The 19082-nt window shown below is 44.0% G+C and overlaps 1 protein-coding gene across 1 annotated transcript in view; it reads right to left on the bottom strand.

Moving 5' to 3' along the window:
• Positions 1-19074, bottom strand: part of NT5DC2 (5'-nucleotidase domain containing 2) — a 28253-nt gene extending 9179 nt beyond the window's left edge. Inside the window, 6 exon segments of the mRNA XM_009705331.1 lie at positions 3239-3367; positions 7131-7224; positions 8952-9007; positions 10071-10145; positions 10949-11133; positions 18984-19074. Of these exon segments, the coding sequence (XP_009703633.1) occupies positions 3239-3367; positions 7131-7224; positions 8952-9007; positions 10071-10145; positions 10949-11133; positions 18984-19002 (558 nt within the window). The 5' untranslated portion in view covers positions 19003-19074.
• Between the last annotated feature and the right edge of the window lie 8 nt (positions 19075-19082).

The following is a 19082-nucleotide window of genomic DNA, read 5'->3' as shown; positions in this document are numbered from 1 at the left end:
TGGCATTCCTGTTTCCCAACATGCAAACCTATTGCCACCACTGAGGACCAATACAGCAATGACACATCCCCTTCTTTCTGAACAAAGAAAAGCTAAATTAATGCTAAGCAGAGGACCTTGTACAACGAAGCTCACCAACGTGCCAAAAAGAACAACACAATGGCTAGCTCAGCGGATGCAGTACAAGGGGAAAAACCTCAAAACCTATCCATGAAAGCACAACTTCCTCCTGCTCCTGGAAACCAGCATACGTTAACACACTGTTACGAAAGCAATCAAGACTCTGCAACTGCAAAACCATTTACTGCCCCAAAACTGTACCGGCCCAGACACTAGCTAGCTTTTCCTCCCTATGCCTGTGGAAGCTCTGCCAAATGTGACCCAAAGGATGGGAGCAAGGTCAAGGCAAACAGCAGCAGAGGTGAGCATCTGTGATTCCAAAATGCTCCCCACGAGCCAAGGAGCGCCACAGCTCCCAGCCCCAGATGGCGAGTGGGCACAGGCAGAGCAGAAGCTTCCACTAGGAGAGTGAGGAGTTTTTGCCAAAACAGAGCTGCCCACTTTTCAGGAGGGAGGCAAGTTAAAACAGGTATTGTCAAGGGCATCCAAATATCCTCTATTTTCCAGGCCAGAGGCCAAGATGCAACACATTTTTGAACACACCCAACTGAGATTCTTCCCAAGTCTCCATCCAATGAGATATGCCAGGTACACAAAACCATTTCCAGAGCAGCAACACATTTTGCAGTGTTTGCCCATGCAAACTCTTGTTTTAACAGTACCATTTTCACCCCTGACAATTTAGACAGGTAAACAAATGCTGCCTTTCCCCAGGACTCTTAAAATCCCTGTTCCACTACATGTGTTCCTTTGGGAGTTGCCCTTTCAGACTGGATTCCCACACTCGCCACTCACATTGCTACAGTGACACTTGCACACAACACCACAGAATCACCTGGTCTCACGGCAGTGCTGGTGAAACCTGCTCATCACCCCAAAAATAATTTCCTTCAAAGCTGAGAGAGAGACAGAATTTACAACTTAGATTGGGGATGAAGAAGGTGGTGGTGTTACCTCTTCAAAACAGAGTTTTAGGAGTCTCTTTCCATCACGTGGAATGGTAAAAAGGCAGAGATCACATGTCATTTACCAAGAGACCACCTTACTGGAAAGCAACTGAACAAAATGCAACAGTGCTAACAAGAAAACAACTTCCTCTTGACCAGCACTGGCACTAAAAGCAAGCAATGCTTTGGATTTGTGTCAAAACTACCTTTGCAGAGCAGAAAGAGATTCCAGCGTGCTACTTCCCTAAACTCTGCCCCCCCCCCAAAAGCAAAAGGGGAAAAAAAAAAGGGGGGGGGGGGAAAGAACTATAAGGTTCCTGCAGGTAAATCTTGGTAGCCTGGGGATTTGTCGAACAGGGCTCAAAAACTCTTCCAAAGGAAAGCAGGGTAAACTGTATGTTCTTACTCTCAAATACAAAGCACCCCAACTGGTGTGACCAGACTACTTGGTTTACATGTCAGCTTCAACCTTTACCGTTGCCTCAGGGTCTGCCCTTTTGACTCAGTGCAGTGTCTGTAGTATTCAACCTGCTCCCAAACACACAGCGCTGCAATCAGGATTACCATGCTGCAATCAGGATTACCACGAGAAAAATTACAGAAGAGTGTCAGGTTTAGACATGTCTTAACCCACTGTGAGCCTATGTTGTAATAACAGCTGGTGCTATGCAAGTCCTCATGGATACCTGTCTCTATAGGCACAGAAGGACCTCTGTGCTCATGTCCGCAAACCATTTATTTGCACTTGCACTTGGGTACTGCAAAGGGACAAGTTTTGCAAAAATGTTTGTTTATCCTCATTTGTACAAAAAAAAGCAAAAACTCTTCTGATGATAGCACAGGACAGTCCCCAACTTTTCAACATAGATTTCAGGCATTGACACAGATTTTCTGTCATAGCTGTCTTCTCTGCCTACCTCAGTCACTCCTCAGGAATGACCACATCCCTCAGCAAAGGATGCGAGGACAAATGCCAGGATTAGCATCCAGGAGTTTGAACGCTCGACTACACCATTTGCCCTGTATTGAGGATGGGCTGTGGCAACCACCCATCCGCTCTCAAGATTTCAATTAGGAACATGTCTGTTTTGATCTCAAAAGAAGGTTCAGAAGACACTCTTGACAAAAGGCCTCAGGAGTCAGCTGTATCCCATCTTCCCATTTTCCCCACCCCAAGAGCAAAAACAACTACAACAACTAACACCCTAGAAATGTGTTACGGTCTTGTAGGAAGCTGGCTGGCATGCTCTTATCAAGCACTAACAGAAGGTCAGAACGTAAGCTGTAATCCTTGGCTGCAGCAAAGCTGACAGCACGGATCCTTATCACAAAAGGAGCAGCACAGTCATGGAGCTCCATTTCCCTCACAAGAAGACTGAACAGCGTATGTATGGGCTGCTACCAGCGGATGAGCATAAGATTCTCACAAGGTACAAATCAAAAATCCCTCTCCGTGGAAAAAAGCACGCAATAAGGCTTGGCTGCCAAGGAAGATGCATCGTCTGTCAACAGAAGTCACCCAGGGCAGCAATCTCAAGCACTTACATCTCACCTACAGCATTAACTAAGAAGTCAAACAGCCCTTTCAAATGTCAGGAGTGAAGCTGGAGGGCAGTTACCACCTCGGAGTAACTGGCTCTTGAAAGCTACAGTCACCCACTGGAAAACATCCCAAAGGGATCGGACTACTCTGTAGCTGCAAAAGGGAAGGGGTGCATTCTCAAAGCAGGCAAGGGCAGGTGTTTCACAACAATCGCTGTATAAAGCAAACTGTTTGGCACATGGTCAGATCAAGCCCCTCTGAAAAATGAGATGTTAACAGGAAAACATAGAGCTTAAAAGTCTGCAGAACCAGAAAACATTTACACAAGCTTTGTGACATATTTCCCACGGAAGGACCTTCATCTTACTAGCCTAGGCACTCCTGCAAGAGATAATGTACAGCAACACCAACTCTGTAGTACAGACAGAAACCTAACATGTTCTCAAAACACAGCTTTGAACATTCCCTGGTAATGCTTTAATCTAAAGGGGTAACAATGCTGTCATATTAGACTACTCAATAACAGCCCCTTAGGTTTGGGTACTGCAGAGCTCACTGGTGCTAACAAGTCAAAGAGTTCACAATTCTGATAAGGTATGAGCTATGGGGCAGTTGATGTTTTACTTACAGATATATCCTTGTAAAGATGCACCTGGTCAAACTCAATGCCATGATTTATGAAGTAATCAATGACTGAAGAGAGCAGCGTCATTTCAGGAAGAGAAAAAATGTCCATAAACTGCTTGAGTGATGGACCCTGGAAAGAAAGAAAAAAAAAACAAAACAAAAAGACAAGACATACACATTAAACAAAAATACTTTACAAAAAAATAATAGGAAAGCCAACAAAAAACCCCTCATATCACCCAGTACCATCTGGAAGACATTCCAGGCTAACAAAAAGAAAAACACTAATGTGGACAGTCCCAGCCACTCAGCAAGTGGCCTTCTCTTCTCAACCAAAACATTAACCTAATGCATTAACACTTGATGAGAGAGAGGCTTCTCCTTCACATAAATCATTAAACAAACCCAGCATCATTAACATCACGGGGTGAAGATGGAGGAAGCGGGGAGTCAGTCCTAGACACTAACTTTTATTTCAACCCCATGCCCTCTGCTTCCCACCTGACTTCTCGGCATTAATACAGCTGCCAACGGACAACACTCTGCAGCAGAAGCCGCTATGGCCCTTGCTGGAGGTGCCCCATTGCTCACCTAAACCAGGCTGTGACATTGGACACATGGGCACCAAAGCTGCTCTAACCACATTCCAGTGAGGTTTCACACAGCAATACAAGAATCACTCCAACAAGCAGTTTGTCAATGCTTGTCTGCCCTTGAGTCACTACAGAAAACCCGGAGTGGGCACAACGAAGAAGAAAAAGAATTTCAGCCCACCCAGCAGTCAAGTGGAAATAGACAATTAAATCCTGACCAAGGAATAACTCGCCTGCCATTAGGCAAGGTTGCAGCTCTCCCATACATTTGCTATTTTTATTGCCTATCAATCACAAACATATCAGCTGATCAACAGCCAACTTTGGCTTGAGAGAGGCCTTCCAGTAAAATAAAGCTTGCTAATTCAGTATGTACCACCTGTGCAGAGGACTATGGGTGAGTCTCACTGGTAAGCTGAAGCTGGAATCAATTTTTTCATCTTTCATTGCTGAAGTGCCAGATCAGCCAAGGGGACAGTTACTAAGGTCTTGTATATGAAAAGGAATTTGCGAAGTTCATAGACCTCTCAATGAACCGGGTCACCAGAGGCGCAACCGGCAATCCAGTTGCACCGTACCTGTGCCTGTGAGCTTTGAGTAATCCATTACTGACAGCCACAAATTTGCAACTCTCTAGGATAATACTGGTCCACATCAGAAGGCATTTACTACAGCTATGTGAAAGACAGACATAAAAGCAGCATCTAAAAGATCACAGAAGGTACACGTGGTGGAAGCTGGCAGAGGGCATGTGATACCTAATGACAAACACGTGCCCCTGTCATGTCAGGATGTAACAACAGTCACATCTCCCATTTAGTCTGGTAAGCATAAAACAAGAGACTTAACACTCTTTGCAGCCCTATCTAAAGGCAATACTGGGGCAACACAAACTGGGATCAAGAAGGAGGATGCAAAAAGGGCAAAGGAATATCAAACAGCATTTTGCCTGAAGTCTATTACCAAAAAATGCTGCAATCAAAAGCTATGTCGGTATGCTATGGGTTATACAATTTCCATCCATCCAGCATAGGACGACTTGATGTACAGCAGAAGAGAACACAAAGGACACCCTCTGGTTTGCGCCACATACCGTGCACGGTGGTGCTGCTTAGTGATACTCACTGAATCCTTTCCACAGACCTTTGTCCACTTTGATACATGGTTGCTAAGGGAACATTTCTCCCACTAGCAAAACCAAAATTTCCTGAAAACAGCCTCCACCTTTTCCTGTTCAGGAATTCTGGGAAAGAAGCAAGAGGGACACAGACAAGCAGTTCCTACTGAAATCACTAGGTATGAGATTTAGCAGAGCATAGCAGACCAATGACCTGTCCTACCTTTCAAGACCTTAAGCATAGAGGAGACAATTAAATGTTCAATGCTAACAGCAAACATTTACCTTGTCAACTCTGATTTCATTTTTGTGCCTTGTGTCACTATCCTACAAGGCAAGTCCAGCCTCCTCCCTCTCCCTTTCATGGCCTTGACTTCCTTACAGCAGAAATAGTGAAACAAGTCAGGATGAAAACTGGACCATAGTTTTAGAACGCTACATATGCTTTTTCCACAACACCCACCTTTGTTACAGGCAATCACTAGTTCTGCCAGTGAAAGCCACACTAGCTGCATTGTTTAACCCTGGGCAAGATCTGTGCCTACCTACTGCAGGTGTTGGGATGCTGGTAGCTGTCCAAACAGTCCTTCCAACAGAGGATCAAGAAAACCCTTAAGGGAGAATATTTACACACTTCAGCTATATCAGTCCCACTTGTCTTACGCCCCGGGGCCTGGAGTCACTGACCTGGCAGACCTTTGTGTTACCCATACAGGTAGCAACATCAGCGTGGCAGACTAAGGAGGACAAGATCAAAGATCCCTGCTAAAGCTTCACTTCACACCAATTGCACTGCACCGGCTCACGCCAGCAGTCGTCTTAACCCAGATGCTTTCCAGATGTGTTAGTGGCACAGGCTGAGCAGACATTGCTGGATGCAAATGTCATTAGTTGCATGTATTTTCACTCTCTTTGGGATCCACATATTAGTTTATGGAGTTTACTACCTTATTAGGAGAGGAGATTCACCTCTTTGCAAAGAATAAGCTGCTATCCCTGCTTCTGTGGCCAAATGTTATACCAAATTTTTCAATACTAACTAGAGGAAAGAATAAAACACCTGGTATGTACAAAGCAGCATAGAAAGGCACGTTGGCATGAGCACCTGGGTCCTACAAAAGGCCACAACTCAAAGCAGATTTCATGTTTACAATTATTTTAAAAGAAAGGTGAAATCATCTCAAGTTTGTCAGGAGTGAGGAAAGTGGCACAGCAGGAGGCTAATTGAGTGCAGTTTACAGACAGACATCAAATTCTAAAGAGAAACTTACTATTTCAAATCTGGAAACAACATTGAGCTATAAACAGAGTATATACTTATCAAGAAAGCAACCACTCAGATTGTTCCCAAGAGAGAAATGAAAAAGTGACCTTGCTGGAGACTTCACACAGCAGACTCAAAGGGGTATTACCAGAGGAAGCTTGGCCTTCTCCTTCCAGCTTCCCCTAAGGGCAACTGAACCAACAACCGGCAAGAAACACAGCAGTTCTGGGGGGAAAGGGATGCGAATGGCCCCACTTGCCTGCTGCACCACACTAGACACTTGAGGAAGAAAAATCTCTCCTAACTTCCTCTAGTTCAGGCAACCAAAGTATTTCTACAGCGCCTACAAACAGAATTTCAGTACTTTACTGTGACAGCAACCTTTTCTGCCTAAAACAAAAACTCCCAACACTCAGGGATGCCAATCCTATGAATAATATCCACTGAGTGGGTCTGAAGAGGTGTGGGGGGGGATCCCTTTCATGAAGGGGAAAAAATCCCCTACCCAAAACCAAAGAGAGAAAAGCACTGCAAGCACCCTGCTGCTACACACACATACCCCCTCCTGCACAACTCACTGCAAACACCATCACTGCAGGCTGACCTGGTAGCTTGGGAGCTAGATTTGGCCAAGGAACAAGCAGGGAACATCTCTCTATCAGTCCACAGAGCCATTCAGCTCTAGGCCAATAGCCCTCGCGTTTAAGAATGCTTCACAGATGGCTTTCACATGCAAAACTGCTAAATAACCTCTAGGGCAAATTCCCACTAGAACAAAAACACACACTGCAGCTCACTAGGGACTGAGCCTTTCGGAGTCCAAGGGATGCTGGAGTCATTTACATGCTCATACAATTCATTATGTTTTCCTAGCTGTTAAAAGAGCTGCTGCATCACAGCAGTAAAGGGCTTACAATACCTTGCCATAGAAGTCACTCATCTGGTACAGGGGGATGTGCTGCGTACCACCGTAGAGTTCAATTACCTCTTCATCAGGCACTGGTTTGAGCCCTCTACACACAAAACAACAGAAATAGTTTGTGAACAATCACCAGTCTGCACAGAGCTACAAACTGCAGAGAAAGAGAAGATGAGACAAACAGGCTCCTTTCTAAAACTCACAAATTTCTCTTGCACAAAAAGGATATACAGAGAGCCTGACAGCTCCATGGTTTAAGATTCACATAAAATCTTTCCCAAGACATTCTTCAGATACCTTATTTGCTCCTTGAAGTTAATTGAGGAGCTTTATCCACATTCCAGCAGAGTTCAGACAGAGGCTTCTCCCTGTACGCTGTCAACCTGCTGACAGAACCGCTCCACCAAATCAGCCCCACGACGTGACTTTGGCAGCACTGGGTAACTGTACGTTTGGAGAGGTTAATGGTATATCACCATTAAACGCAAAGGTGTAGGAAAAGAACTTTCTGAAAATGAGGTTTCCTTCCTATTCAGTTTTTCTAAGCAAAACAAGTTCTTCGCTAAGACCGTTCAACAGAGATCGCTGTTTTTCCCCAAAACAGCATAATCACAGGTATGGCTACGAGCTGTACCGTTCGTGAACATCAGGTTATCTGACTGCTGCAGGTTTTGCCTCTTGCACAATTTTTGATGGCTGTTTACTCAAGCAGTCAGCAACTTTCCCTTTCTCCTTTCCTATTCAATCACGGTATAACCCCTGAGAAGTTAAAAGTTGCCTCAGTTGTGCTCAAAATCAAAGGACAGCTTAGGAAAAGTACACTCCAAAAAGGATAGTTACAAAAGAACACTAGGAAAAAAGAAGTTTAAATGTGTTTTTGCTAAAAATCTCTTATGAAGCTGAAGTGAAATATGGGGCAGTACCAACCCTCCTCCCACCCTAAAAGCTAGCACTCAAAGAAGCTAATTCTGTCTGATTATGAAACTCCCTTCTTAATATTCTTAGAGTGTTTACTGTAACTGAAGCTTAACAGCAAAAGGGCAGAGTTCAAGAAAAAAACCTATTGGTTTCCATGCTCAGGAAATACAGCCCAGATTTACAGGAGCTTTGCTACCGATATCTATGAATTACTACTTCTTACACACCAACTCTACTCCACTCTGGGACAAGGTTTTCTCCCAGCCTCCAGTCTCACAACTTTTTGGAGAAGTTTGCTCTGCACTGTTTCAGCCACTTATTCCAAAGCACACCCAGCTCTCCTTGGAGAACAACAGAAGAGAAGGAAAAATAGGACAACCTAGGCTTTAAACTGAGCCCAGATTCTGATGCATCATTACTTTATTGACATGACTGCACCACTTTAAGATTTTATTGACACATCCAGACCACTCTTCTCTTAGCTTTGTGACAAGGCACAGCAGACCACCGCTGGGATACACTCCTGCCTGGAGAAGACAGACCCATATGTGGACCTCATACAGAAGAGTCCTTCCCTAGTTGCACTGTTTGCTCACAGACATCAACACAGGCATGCTGTAGTTGCAATTCAGACATCCCTCAGAGTACGTGACCAGATGCGTTATTAACCATTACAAAAAGCTCCAGGTTTTCCCACCCACGCTTGGCTTGAAATGCTTGAGAAAAATAACTCCCTGCAATTATATGCCAGGTAAGCATTTGAAGCAAGCGCAAACAGGACAAGCCAGACGAGTCTGTGCTTTGTGAGAAAAACACTCCACATGCCATGAACATACACTCAGATTTAGTAATCCACCTTTGCATATATGGGCATTTAGAAAATGTTTTTCAGAAGTGACAGACCTATATGCCGTGCCCAACTGGACATAATGGAAAGCATCGATCTTCATGAGAAGACTCTGTAATAAGGGATAGATATTTACTGTTAGAATTGGTTAGGTTTACACTGAAACCTTATTTAAGTTCAAGTTCCACACAAATGACATTTAGAAAATATAATTCAATATAGACAACCCACATGTACGTCCTTTAAGCTGCACTTACTCTCCAGCCACTTTTACACACACTTATTCATACTGCGACTTTTTCTTTTATTTTTATTACACTTCTTACTTTGTAAAGTCAGAGCCATGAGCAGTCTGCTGCCATGCTGTCACCACAGTTGGGACAAAAGACACAGGAAAACTCTAAATAGTTTTTTTTGTTCATTCTCTTTTTCCCCCACTGCTGGAGAACAGCACACACGCTCCAGCCTTTACCACCTACTTCCCTGAATTTGCTAAAAGCTCAACATAAGAAAAGCTACCACAGCGAAGCAACTCTCTGTGCTGTGCTCCCACCGGACTGCAGCGGCCAGCAGGACATCACCGGGCGTCAGGCTTTCAGGGAACCCGTCCAAAGCACTGAAAAGGGTTAAAGCTAAGGCCTGTACTTTGCTCGCCTGTACTCCTAAGAAGCATGCATCTCAAGTAGCTTGGATCTTTTTCCAGGCAGTTCTATTATTCGGGGTGGGGGGTGGGAAAGGCTTCCTAAAGCATTCTCCTGACAAGTCATTTCTATTATTAGACTAAGGCATAATGCCCCTGCTCCTGGCAAGTACTTGTAGATGCAGGATTGAGGTTTGTTGTTTAAATTTCCTGAAAGACAGAAATGATCACACAAACAAGCTGAGTTTTCTATTAATTAGCTTGTGGAATGAACTGACTTCTAAATTGGCAAGGCGATTTACCAGAGGTCCTTGATAGAATGTCCAATTCTTCTAGAGGCTAGGCAAACACAAAAGATATCTTTCCTTTGGAAGGTTTATAAGCAAGAAGAACCCACCTAACAAAAAACACAGCCACTCGGACTCACTGATGGTTCAGTGATTGGTGTTATTGCAAGCAATGACAGAAAGTATTTCCACTAAAAACGTAACGGAATGGAAGACAAACCCAGGAGACTGAACTCTGTACAGCTTACCTTTTGTACATCATAGTGAAGTCCACGTATGGCAAACCCTGGAATGTAGTCATACTTCCCAAGCCCTTCTGGATACTGGGAACACAAACAGCAACATCGTTAGAGGTATAAGCATTGGGTTATCAACAAAATTATTTCACCTGTTGAGCTGGCTTAGTCCTACTAGTAGTCACACCCCAGGCATAAACTGACCAAGGAACAGGTGCACTTCATTCTGCCCCTTCAACAAAGAAAGTGGATGAATGGAGAAAGACATAAAGGATCAGGATCCCCAGAACTAGTTTCTCTCATGTAAGGGACACCAGTGAAAACGTAACAGATTCCCTCAGGCAGTGAGGACACTTCTAGTAAGCTCCATTCAATGCATATATTTGGCAAAGCAATGGCACTGCAAAGCCTCTCTAAAAACAAAGACATGACAAGAAGCAAACGCACAGACCAGTCACCTATTGCAAACAAGGTGTCCATTACCGCACACGCTATACAGTGTCATCCACGTTGACCTGCACATGTCAAGTCCTGTATGGCTTCAATGTTGGCCCACGGTTCACGTTTATCCACCACGTATACCTCGAACCAGCAATTCTCTAGGCATTATTTCCATAGTTAGGTAAAACAGACCAGACCTTTCTAGACTAAGGTTCCTGCTCCATATTTATAAAACCTCAGGAATGTAGAGCATAGTAAATTGTCTCAAAGGAAATGAATTCCATGTGCAGACAAAACTTTCTGCAATCAAAGATTGCAAAACATGAAATTTATCTTAATAAAACAAGTAATTGACACGTGCACACAACGTGGCATTTTGCAAGCATGTCTGGGGCATCGCAAAGACAGCAGTAAGCTTAATTGAGTGGAAATTCTTACCACATCATTACCTTGAATTGTTCTATTAGGATGTCTCTGGCAGTGTTGAAAATCATAGAGTGTAGTAAATTAGAATACTGTGCTAACGTGTAATCGTAGTCAAAGCCATATATCTCAACATCTCCCAGGCTGATCTCATTGTTAGCATAGATAGCAGCTGGGTTGAGGAGGTTGCAGACTCCTGGTGGAAGGAGATCTAAGAGAAGGGAAAGGGGAGAGGTTAGAGAAACTGAGAGGATCACTGAAATGTCAACTTTTCGTTCCGGACCTGACAGCAGCTGGAAGTGCCACACAGCAGCAGCAAAGGAGCACAGTGCTGCTGTCGAAGGCTGCCGCTGTCAACTCACTCAAATAATCCTCCCCGTGAAAAAACACACTGTGAAACTTCTGGCTGCGTCTGGTGACGATGCTAACCACTTTCACAGTAAGACCAACCTTTTGCGTCAGGAAGCCGTGAAACAATGTTCTCAGGTCTCTGGCCTACATGAAGCAAAGCAGACCTGAGATTCTGAAGTGCTGAATTTCCATCTCAGCAGCTGCAGTTTCAGCAGGTTTACCAACGTGAAAGGGAGCTGCAGTATATCACCAGAACAACATGCACCCCTCACTTAAAACTTGAGCAAGACAAACAGACTAACTCTCCTCTTTGAGAAATTATTTCAAATTAGAAATATTGAGGTTTGTCTTTTGGCATTTTTTGTTTCTCACAGAAGCAGCCAGATGCCACAGAGCAATCCTGCAGGTACTGTTAAGGCCTTTTTTTATTATTATTAATGGGCACGATAAAACAAGGTTTTGTACAAACACCAACAAAATGTCAAAAAAAAAAGAGCGCAACCCACAGTAAGCTATGCTCTTGGAGCACATAATGCTGATAGCAACGAGTTATCTGCTTTCCTCTGATAAACAGCTGTGGAAATAGCTCAGTCCTTGCATGTGGTTTGTCTCTTCCAAACAGGGTTGCTGTTCAAGACGTTTGTGAATAACAAACACTTTGCTCCCCAGACCACTGGCAAAACGGGGGTTCAGTGACCTAGCAGCTGAACCACCTGTATGTCCTTTTGCAGAGCTAGCTCAGAGAGCGGAGAGCTTTAGCTGCACTACAATGGGAGCGACAGGAACTGACTCTCCCCAGGCCTCCCGCTCCACCAGAGCTGTCCATGGCAAGATGAGAAAGAGCAATAAAAATAGTTCCCTGTAGCAGGTTGCCTAGGCACATCCACACTGGGGGACAGAGAGGGGAAGGAGACATTTCCTCCCTCCACAAAGGTGGGTAATGTTCTCTTTGCATGATAGGAAAAGTGCAGACATTTTCCAGATCCTACACAGCATCAGTGCGTAGGATATTCTTTTCCCCTTCCTACCTTCTAGCAAGAACTCCTGTTCTTTAGTACTTCCTTGCTACAAACCCAAGTTTCATCTGAATTTACAACAACAAAAAAAATACTAGAAAGAGATACCAGCAATTTCCATTAAAGACTTTGTCTGGAATGATTACAGAATTTAGGTAAAAGTCCAAAGTACATTTGTAAACACTAATCCAAAGAGCTGACCAAAGAAACAGGATTCAGATATACCATAATATTTCTTTTTCAGGGGAGAGATGCATTACAAAACATACCCATCCCTCTCTCCTGACTCACTTTCCTTTGGCCTACAAATGGAATTGCACAGATCAACTAGCGAGGAATTACTAGAAAAGCAAGCAGTATTTTAAGGCAGGAGGGCTGACTTACTGCCTACACAGCAGGAACAGGAGCTCTCTTTCAGTGACTCTGCCAGTGGCAAAGTTCCTGGAAGAGGCTGAAATGAGTGGATGCAATCAGAGTACTTTCCACTGGGATTGTAAAAGACTGGAAACGTAAATAGGATTCAGATGCTTTCATCTCCTCATCATACATGCTCTTCGCACCACAAACAAACAGAGCTCCTCTTCCTGTCCTCACCTCCAGATTACTTGCGGGAAGATCTTTTTCTAAGGGTGTTATTTTTTTTCCCCACAAGGAAAATGACACAAACCTAATCACATCACAGTGCAAACATGCAGTGCTTTCCTCTTCTAACGAAAGCACTTTTTTTTTTTTTAACAACAAATGCACCCCACTTGCTGCTACTGTATCCCTACAGAGGTCAAGCTCTTCCAATGTTCACCATTTACTAACAGATTTATGAAAACACATTTTGATAGTCTGAGAGCAGTGCAAAATACCATTGCCTGAACCCTCTCTCCTTTCACAGAAGACATGAGACCCATCTAGATTCAACAACATATGCCAGCCACAACTTCTGCAGGAAAAGCTAAGGGACCAGTATGATTTTTTAACAAGGAAAGGATAGTCTGAGATTTGCCAAGCACATGAAGCGAGTCTTATCTGTGACCAGAAGCACAAGCAGTAACTGTGCCACAGTATGACTTATGAAGTATATTTATACCCACTGGATGAAGTAATACTCCTCCCTGCCAGCCTCAAACGTACAGAGCCTCTCTGCTGTTCTCCAAGAGCCTCCTGCCCAGATCATTTTACCCCACTCAGACATTTTGTCACTAACTTACACAGCATGTTCTATCTTACCTCATAAGGGCCAAAAAAAGATGCATACATTAGCCAAAATGCTTTACCACCATTGCCTCACCCAAAACGTGTTCCCTATGCACACTTCCCGGAGCACCACACGTCTCCTTGCTGTGTTTCCTACCACACATCATCATCACCAAACCAACTCGCAGCAGCTTGCTGACAGCTTGCTCTTTCCACACCGTCATCCTCCATCTTAAATTTACAGTAGTTTCAAAGTTACTGATCTCCTAGAGAGAACGAAAAAGCTCTGGGTTTCAGTCCGGAGACTCATGCTGCATGTTTGGCTCAGTGTAAATGCCGATTTGCAGCATCCTCCTCAATGGGGGGAGAGGTGTCCGTCTCCTCTTTAAGCTCTTGCGGTCTCTCTGCAGGTTCAAGCTGCTGCAAGGGAACAGACATGGGAGCACATACAAGATCAGTTTCAACACGAGAGCCCAAACATGCCCGGCTTACTGAGCCAGGTTTCAAGAAGTTTGGGGTTTTGTTTGTTTGGAGTTTTTTGTTTTGTATTTGTTTGCCTTTTTTTTTTTTTGGGGGGGGGGGAGTTTGTTTTTTGTGGTTTTGGCTTTTTTGGTTGTTTTTCTGTTTTGTTTTGTTTTTTAAAGATAATCACCTGGGTGGTTACAAATTCTGAGTGCTTAATCAAGTCCTGGGCTGCAGACTTGGGCACTGCTGCTCTGCTGACATTCAGCACATAATCTGCCAGGGGTCTTTGCTTCAGTTTGCATGGTAACCGTCGAGTCAAAACAAACAGACAACACTCTCCATGAAGATGTCCATGAAGATGCCATTTTCAAGAACGATAGCTTTTGCTTTTCCTCTGCCAAGACACTGTAACAGATTGCTGGACAGGTATGATAAATGACCGCAAGAACAAAACAAAATGGAAAACATTTGGTTTTTTGGTTATTAAAAAAGAACAAGAATCCCAACTACTCTGTTCGTCTGGGTTTTAACTGGAAAGGGAGACAATATCACAGTTAGTCACTGTCTACTCAGCATTTCACCCAGGAAGTACGATCTAAGGGAGAACTGGCATGTACATCTGAGGACAGTGGGGAAAAAACAGCTCTTGCACTAGATACAAACCCCTGGAATCTGCATAGTTGCACAATTCACTCCAGTTTGCAACTCTGACAGTTTTAAGGGAAGTGTCTGCATGTCCATGGTACATGATGAAACTCAGCAACAAAAGCAGACCACAAGAAAGCGTGTTTGATCTAGTGCATTTTTTATACCTAGGTGTAAATACAAGGTAAACATACAACATCTCCTTCATTTTACCACTATGAGGCCCTGAACAGCTGCTTAAATTGGAATATCTTCATGACACAGCACAAGTGCTTCTTCCCAGGCAATAGCCCACATTGTTAGAAAGCAGTAACACTCAATCCCCAACGTGACAGCAGAGATGGAAACAAAAGCAGGTAATTAACGGCGAGCAACGGTTAGAGATGCCAAGACACCATATGGCCCTTTCTGATGTGAAAAATGCTCCGGTTAGAAGGTGCCAAGCACGTCCCAGGCTTTTCTGTGCTCCCGGGGGTACCAACAGCATCATGCAGGAAATGCTCCTTTTCTCTCAGCCTCAGATCCAGCATGTTAGTGAAGAATAATACACAAAAAAGGCAACTCACACCTATCTCTCACACCCTGTGTACTCCCAGAGGTCCAACACAGCAAATACTTGGACTAATTTCTTTGCAAGACATGTGAGGAAGAGAATGATACTGAAAAGCAGATGGCCACCATCCTCCACGTTCTTCATATATCAAAAAGTTCCCTTTGCTCACACCAACTTGCTTTCTAAAGACAAACTGCCTGTTTTCCTCCCTTCCAAGTACATCTTTATTCTTTTGAAGTGTTGTTTTCTACCATTTCCTGCAAAGCACTCCAACCAGCTTAAGTAGATGCCTCTACCAAGAGGGTAGGGAGAGGGAAATATTACTTTAAAAAAGCATTAAATGACAGAGGAGCCATGTTAAGATAGTGCTGAAAATTACTCTGGAGCATAGTCCTGAATTTATGCCATTATGCCTAAATAGTTAGGGATTTCTCACCAATGAAATCTACAAGAACCAAAACCAGTATTAAAAAATACCATTTCACTTCAAAATTAATTTTTTATATACATAAACGCACTAGATAAATACTGCTATAAGAGTTTTTTTACAAGAAAAAAACGTTTACATTTAGAAAAGCAGAACTGGGAAGTTAACATAAGTGGTCGCACTTCCAGTTCTGGCTGCTGTCATTCCCAGTCCCAGCTCAATCTGCAGATGCCACAACTTGTGAAACATGTGCGCTCCCTAAGCGATTTGCAGGGCATTTATTATCATAGCACTAGACTTGTTTCTTCGTTTGGCAAAGAGTAAGACCCTTAAATCTTGGTGCCTGCTTGAGATTAGCGACACAAACAGAATTAAAATGTGCTGGATTGCAAAAACCACCGCTGCACCACACCAAAATCACCAATGCAATGATCACACAAGGGTGTCGTCTTCTCTTCCGTTTCCAAACGCGATGGGTATGTGTTGCTGACTGAGGCGTGCGTTATTTAGACGCAAAGATATCTCCTGATCCACACAAACTAAAAAGAGCGAGGACTACCCCTGAGCTACACCCTCAGTGTTATCAACGCCTAACCAAGTTCTTGCTGCCTGCAAACTTGTCTCTATTCTCAGTAGTTCTCATATTTAACCATGCTCCAGTTTGTCATGCAGAGGCAAGAAGTTAACAGTTATTTTAAAGGTTCCTTAGGAAAGCTGATTTATTGTAGCCATGTTTACAAGTTTGAAAAATCTAGGAAAAACATACACACTTGCTTACAGCCAAATCCTCACTCACTTGCCAGTTCCCTTGAGTTTCAGGAGTGGATGTTTCCTAGAGTGCAAGACTTCAGACATTGCTTACTGAGAGAGCATATCAGCCTTCCTTGATACTTCAGATGTCATCAATCAGAATAGCGAAAGTCTTGCTCAACACCACCCCTCTGACAAATGCGATTATACTTTTCCTTTTGGCAGAGAGAAAAAAAGAAAAAAAAGCACATTAAGTGGAAGTAGTAGCCTCAAATTCTTACAAGTAAGGAAATTTGGTCCCAAAAGTCAGTGTTGCAGAAGGCAGAGGGAATAATGAAGAGAATGGCTTTTCCTGAGCCAACGCTAAGGAGAGATTTTACCTTAGCAGCACCTTTTGTGTAGCTATGTTGTGTTGTCATTTGTATCACCACAAGCCTGGCAGAACACAGACATGTTTCTACAAAGCTGAGAACTTCTGGTGCCTGGGCTTTGGCCTCCAAACCCTCATCACCACTGAGCTTTACCGCACAGAAGCTCTCATCCTACACACTCTGTCCCCTCCAACTCAGTCAGCATTTATCACTGGAATCCCCTCTGTGCAAAAATGTGACATTGCTCTATAAATCAGGTCCTAAGCAAGAGCTGGTTTGAAAATACGTAATAAATTCTCCTGGCAGAGACCTCTTTCCAAAACCAATAGCAATAACTGACAATACAGGATAAATGACTTCACAAAGGCAGAGTTTCAGAGAAGGACGGAGAAGGTGACACCACAGGAGTCTTCTCAAGCTCAATGTATTGAGTATTGAGGTGTGACAGTATATTCAAATCCATAACCCAACCACAGACATTCACTTTTACATCAGCGTTAGAAATCAAGAGCAAAGGAACAGACTGATGCCACATTTTGCACAACTCAGTTTAGTCGTCAAAGCAACAACTAAAACCAACTTGGACCAACTCTGTTTATGTCTGTTCTTGACAAGACTTGAATAACAGCACAGTCTTGAAATTTTGGTTGGGGAGCTACTCTTTAAACAAACGAGGGCCGCCTTATTCAACAAGTCTAATAGTTACCTGGAGGTTTGTAAAGAGTCTGCTCTGTAACACATGGGCTACTTCACCCAACTTCATTCTGCATTTAGTCCTGCTGATTAGTTCTCCACCTCAGGTAATAACTGTATGTCTTGCATCCCAATAAAGTCTAACTTTGTGAATACAAACTTCACAATGTGCCACATAGTAAACTGAGCATTTTCTCAGGAGACCATGACACAGCCTATTAACATGTCCACATTTACAGTTTCAATACCATTATAGAAAAGGAAAAAAAATGCCTTTGAGGATAATTAAGGTCCAAACACTGCCACAAGTCCTGTGAGTCGGAATTTCTTTCAAGCAGTGGGGCTAAAACGACAGCACAGTCTTGGAGCACGGACTTAACACAAAGCTACTGTCCTCCGTCAGCACCTTGTACTGCTTTCAACTGCTCAGGCAAGGGAGCTCACATCCTGCAAAAGCTGGAATGCAGCAGGCTGAGCACCCAACAGATCAGTGGCCAACTCCTTTACATTTGTGCATCATGACTGACTTTAGGTTTTATGTCAAATTTCCTCCCCCACCTCTCAGTACACGAGGAATGACAGAACTTGCCAATGTCAGAACAGTGAACATTCTTCCAGATGCCTATGGCTGGCTGCTGTCCTTCTCCAAACCCTTAGATAAACAAAAGCTAACGGAGAGCTATTTAACAGCAGACACGAAGTCATACTTCCTAGCTCTCTACAGTGCTTACCTTCAGCATTCCAAGACCCAAGAAACCACGGGGAAAAAGGTCCCTGCCCTTATGCCATGAAAGCTATTTTTTTACATTTTTAATGCGGCAGAGGTCTGCTGCTGCCAAAAAGACCACAATCCTGTTTTACACATGGACAGATCTGGCAAATGGCATGAGTTTTCTCCTCGCTTAGCAAGACTTCAACGTACCTGATGGAGCCAGCTAACTTCTTGGCCAGAACAGCAAAAGCATGCACACACGCACACATGAGTAAAAGGTGTTTCACATCTGTAACACCAACTGAGCTCAAGATCAGGAGACATTCTAGCAGCTGTAACATCAGCCTTCTCCAAGCCCGCCCTTGTGCCAATAGCAAGTTACAAATAGGACCCTGGACTCCTCACTACTTCAGTCAACATCACTGTCTATTTGTCCTAGTCTAACCACGCTTCTGTATGCCAACCAATGGCAAATGAGGGGAAAAAAGCAACAAGCCCTTCATTTAGACCATTTGCCAGGACAATAGCCATGTTAGGGAGGCCAGTTGTGAAGAATCCCACATACTTTGCGTTTCCTGAAACACTGAAACCAGCCGAGGGATCTTCACAGAAGGGAGCCCAGGATGGGGAGAGGCAGATCAAGGCCAGATTTCAGTAGAAATAAAACCGTCCCAAAGGGCCCTGGGCGATACAGGCTTGCAGATGGCATTGCCAGGGAGAGGGCTTCTAACCCCGGCAGCCGCACAGCACTGGGCACATCCCCGCTTCTGCAGCGCGGAGAAAGGCATCAAGATGCAAAGAGGGGGAAAAAAAGGAGGGGGAAAAAAAAAAAGGAAAAAGGCCAAGCTCGACAGGACGTGGCAGTCCCAGCGCCCGGGGGCGGCCCTTACCGTAGACCAGCTTTTTCATCTCGTGGTACCTGGCCCACAAGTAGGTCTTGGTGTCGGCTCCCTCGGCCGGCAGGGGCTGGCTGCCCGCGGCGGGGCCGG

This window comes from Cariama cristata, unplaced genomic scaffold (genome assembly GCF_000690535.1).
Source record: "Cariama cristata isolate BGI_N322 unplaced genomic scaffold, ASM69053v1 scaffold27468, whole genome shotgun sequence".
Taxonomy (NCBI): Eukaryota; Metazoa; Chordata; class Aves; order Cariamiformes; family Cariamidae; genus Cariama; species Cariama cristata.
This window is presented reverse-complemented; position numbering and strand designations above follow the sequence as displayed.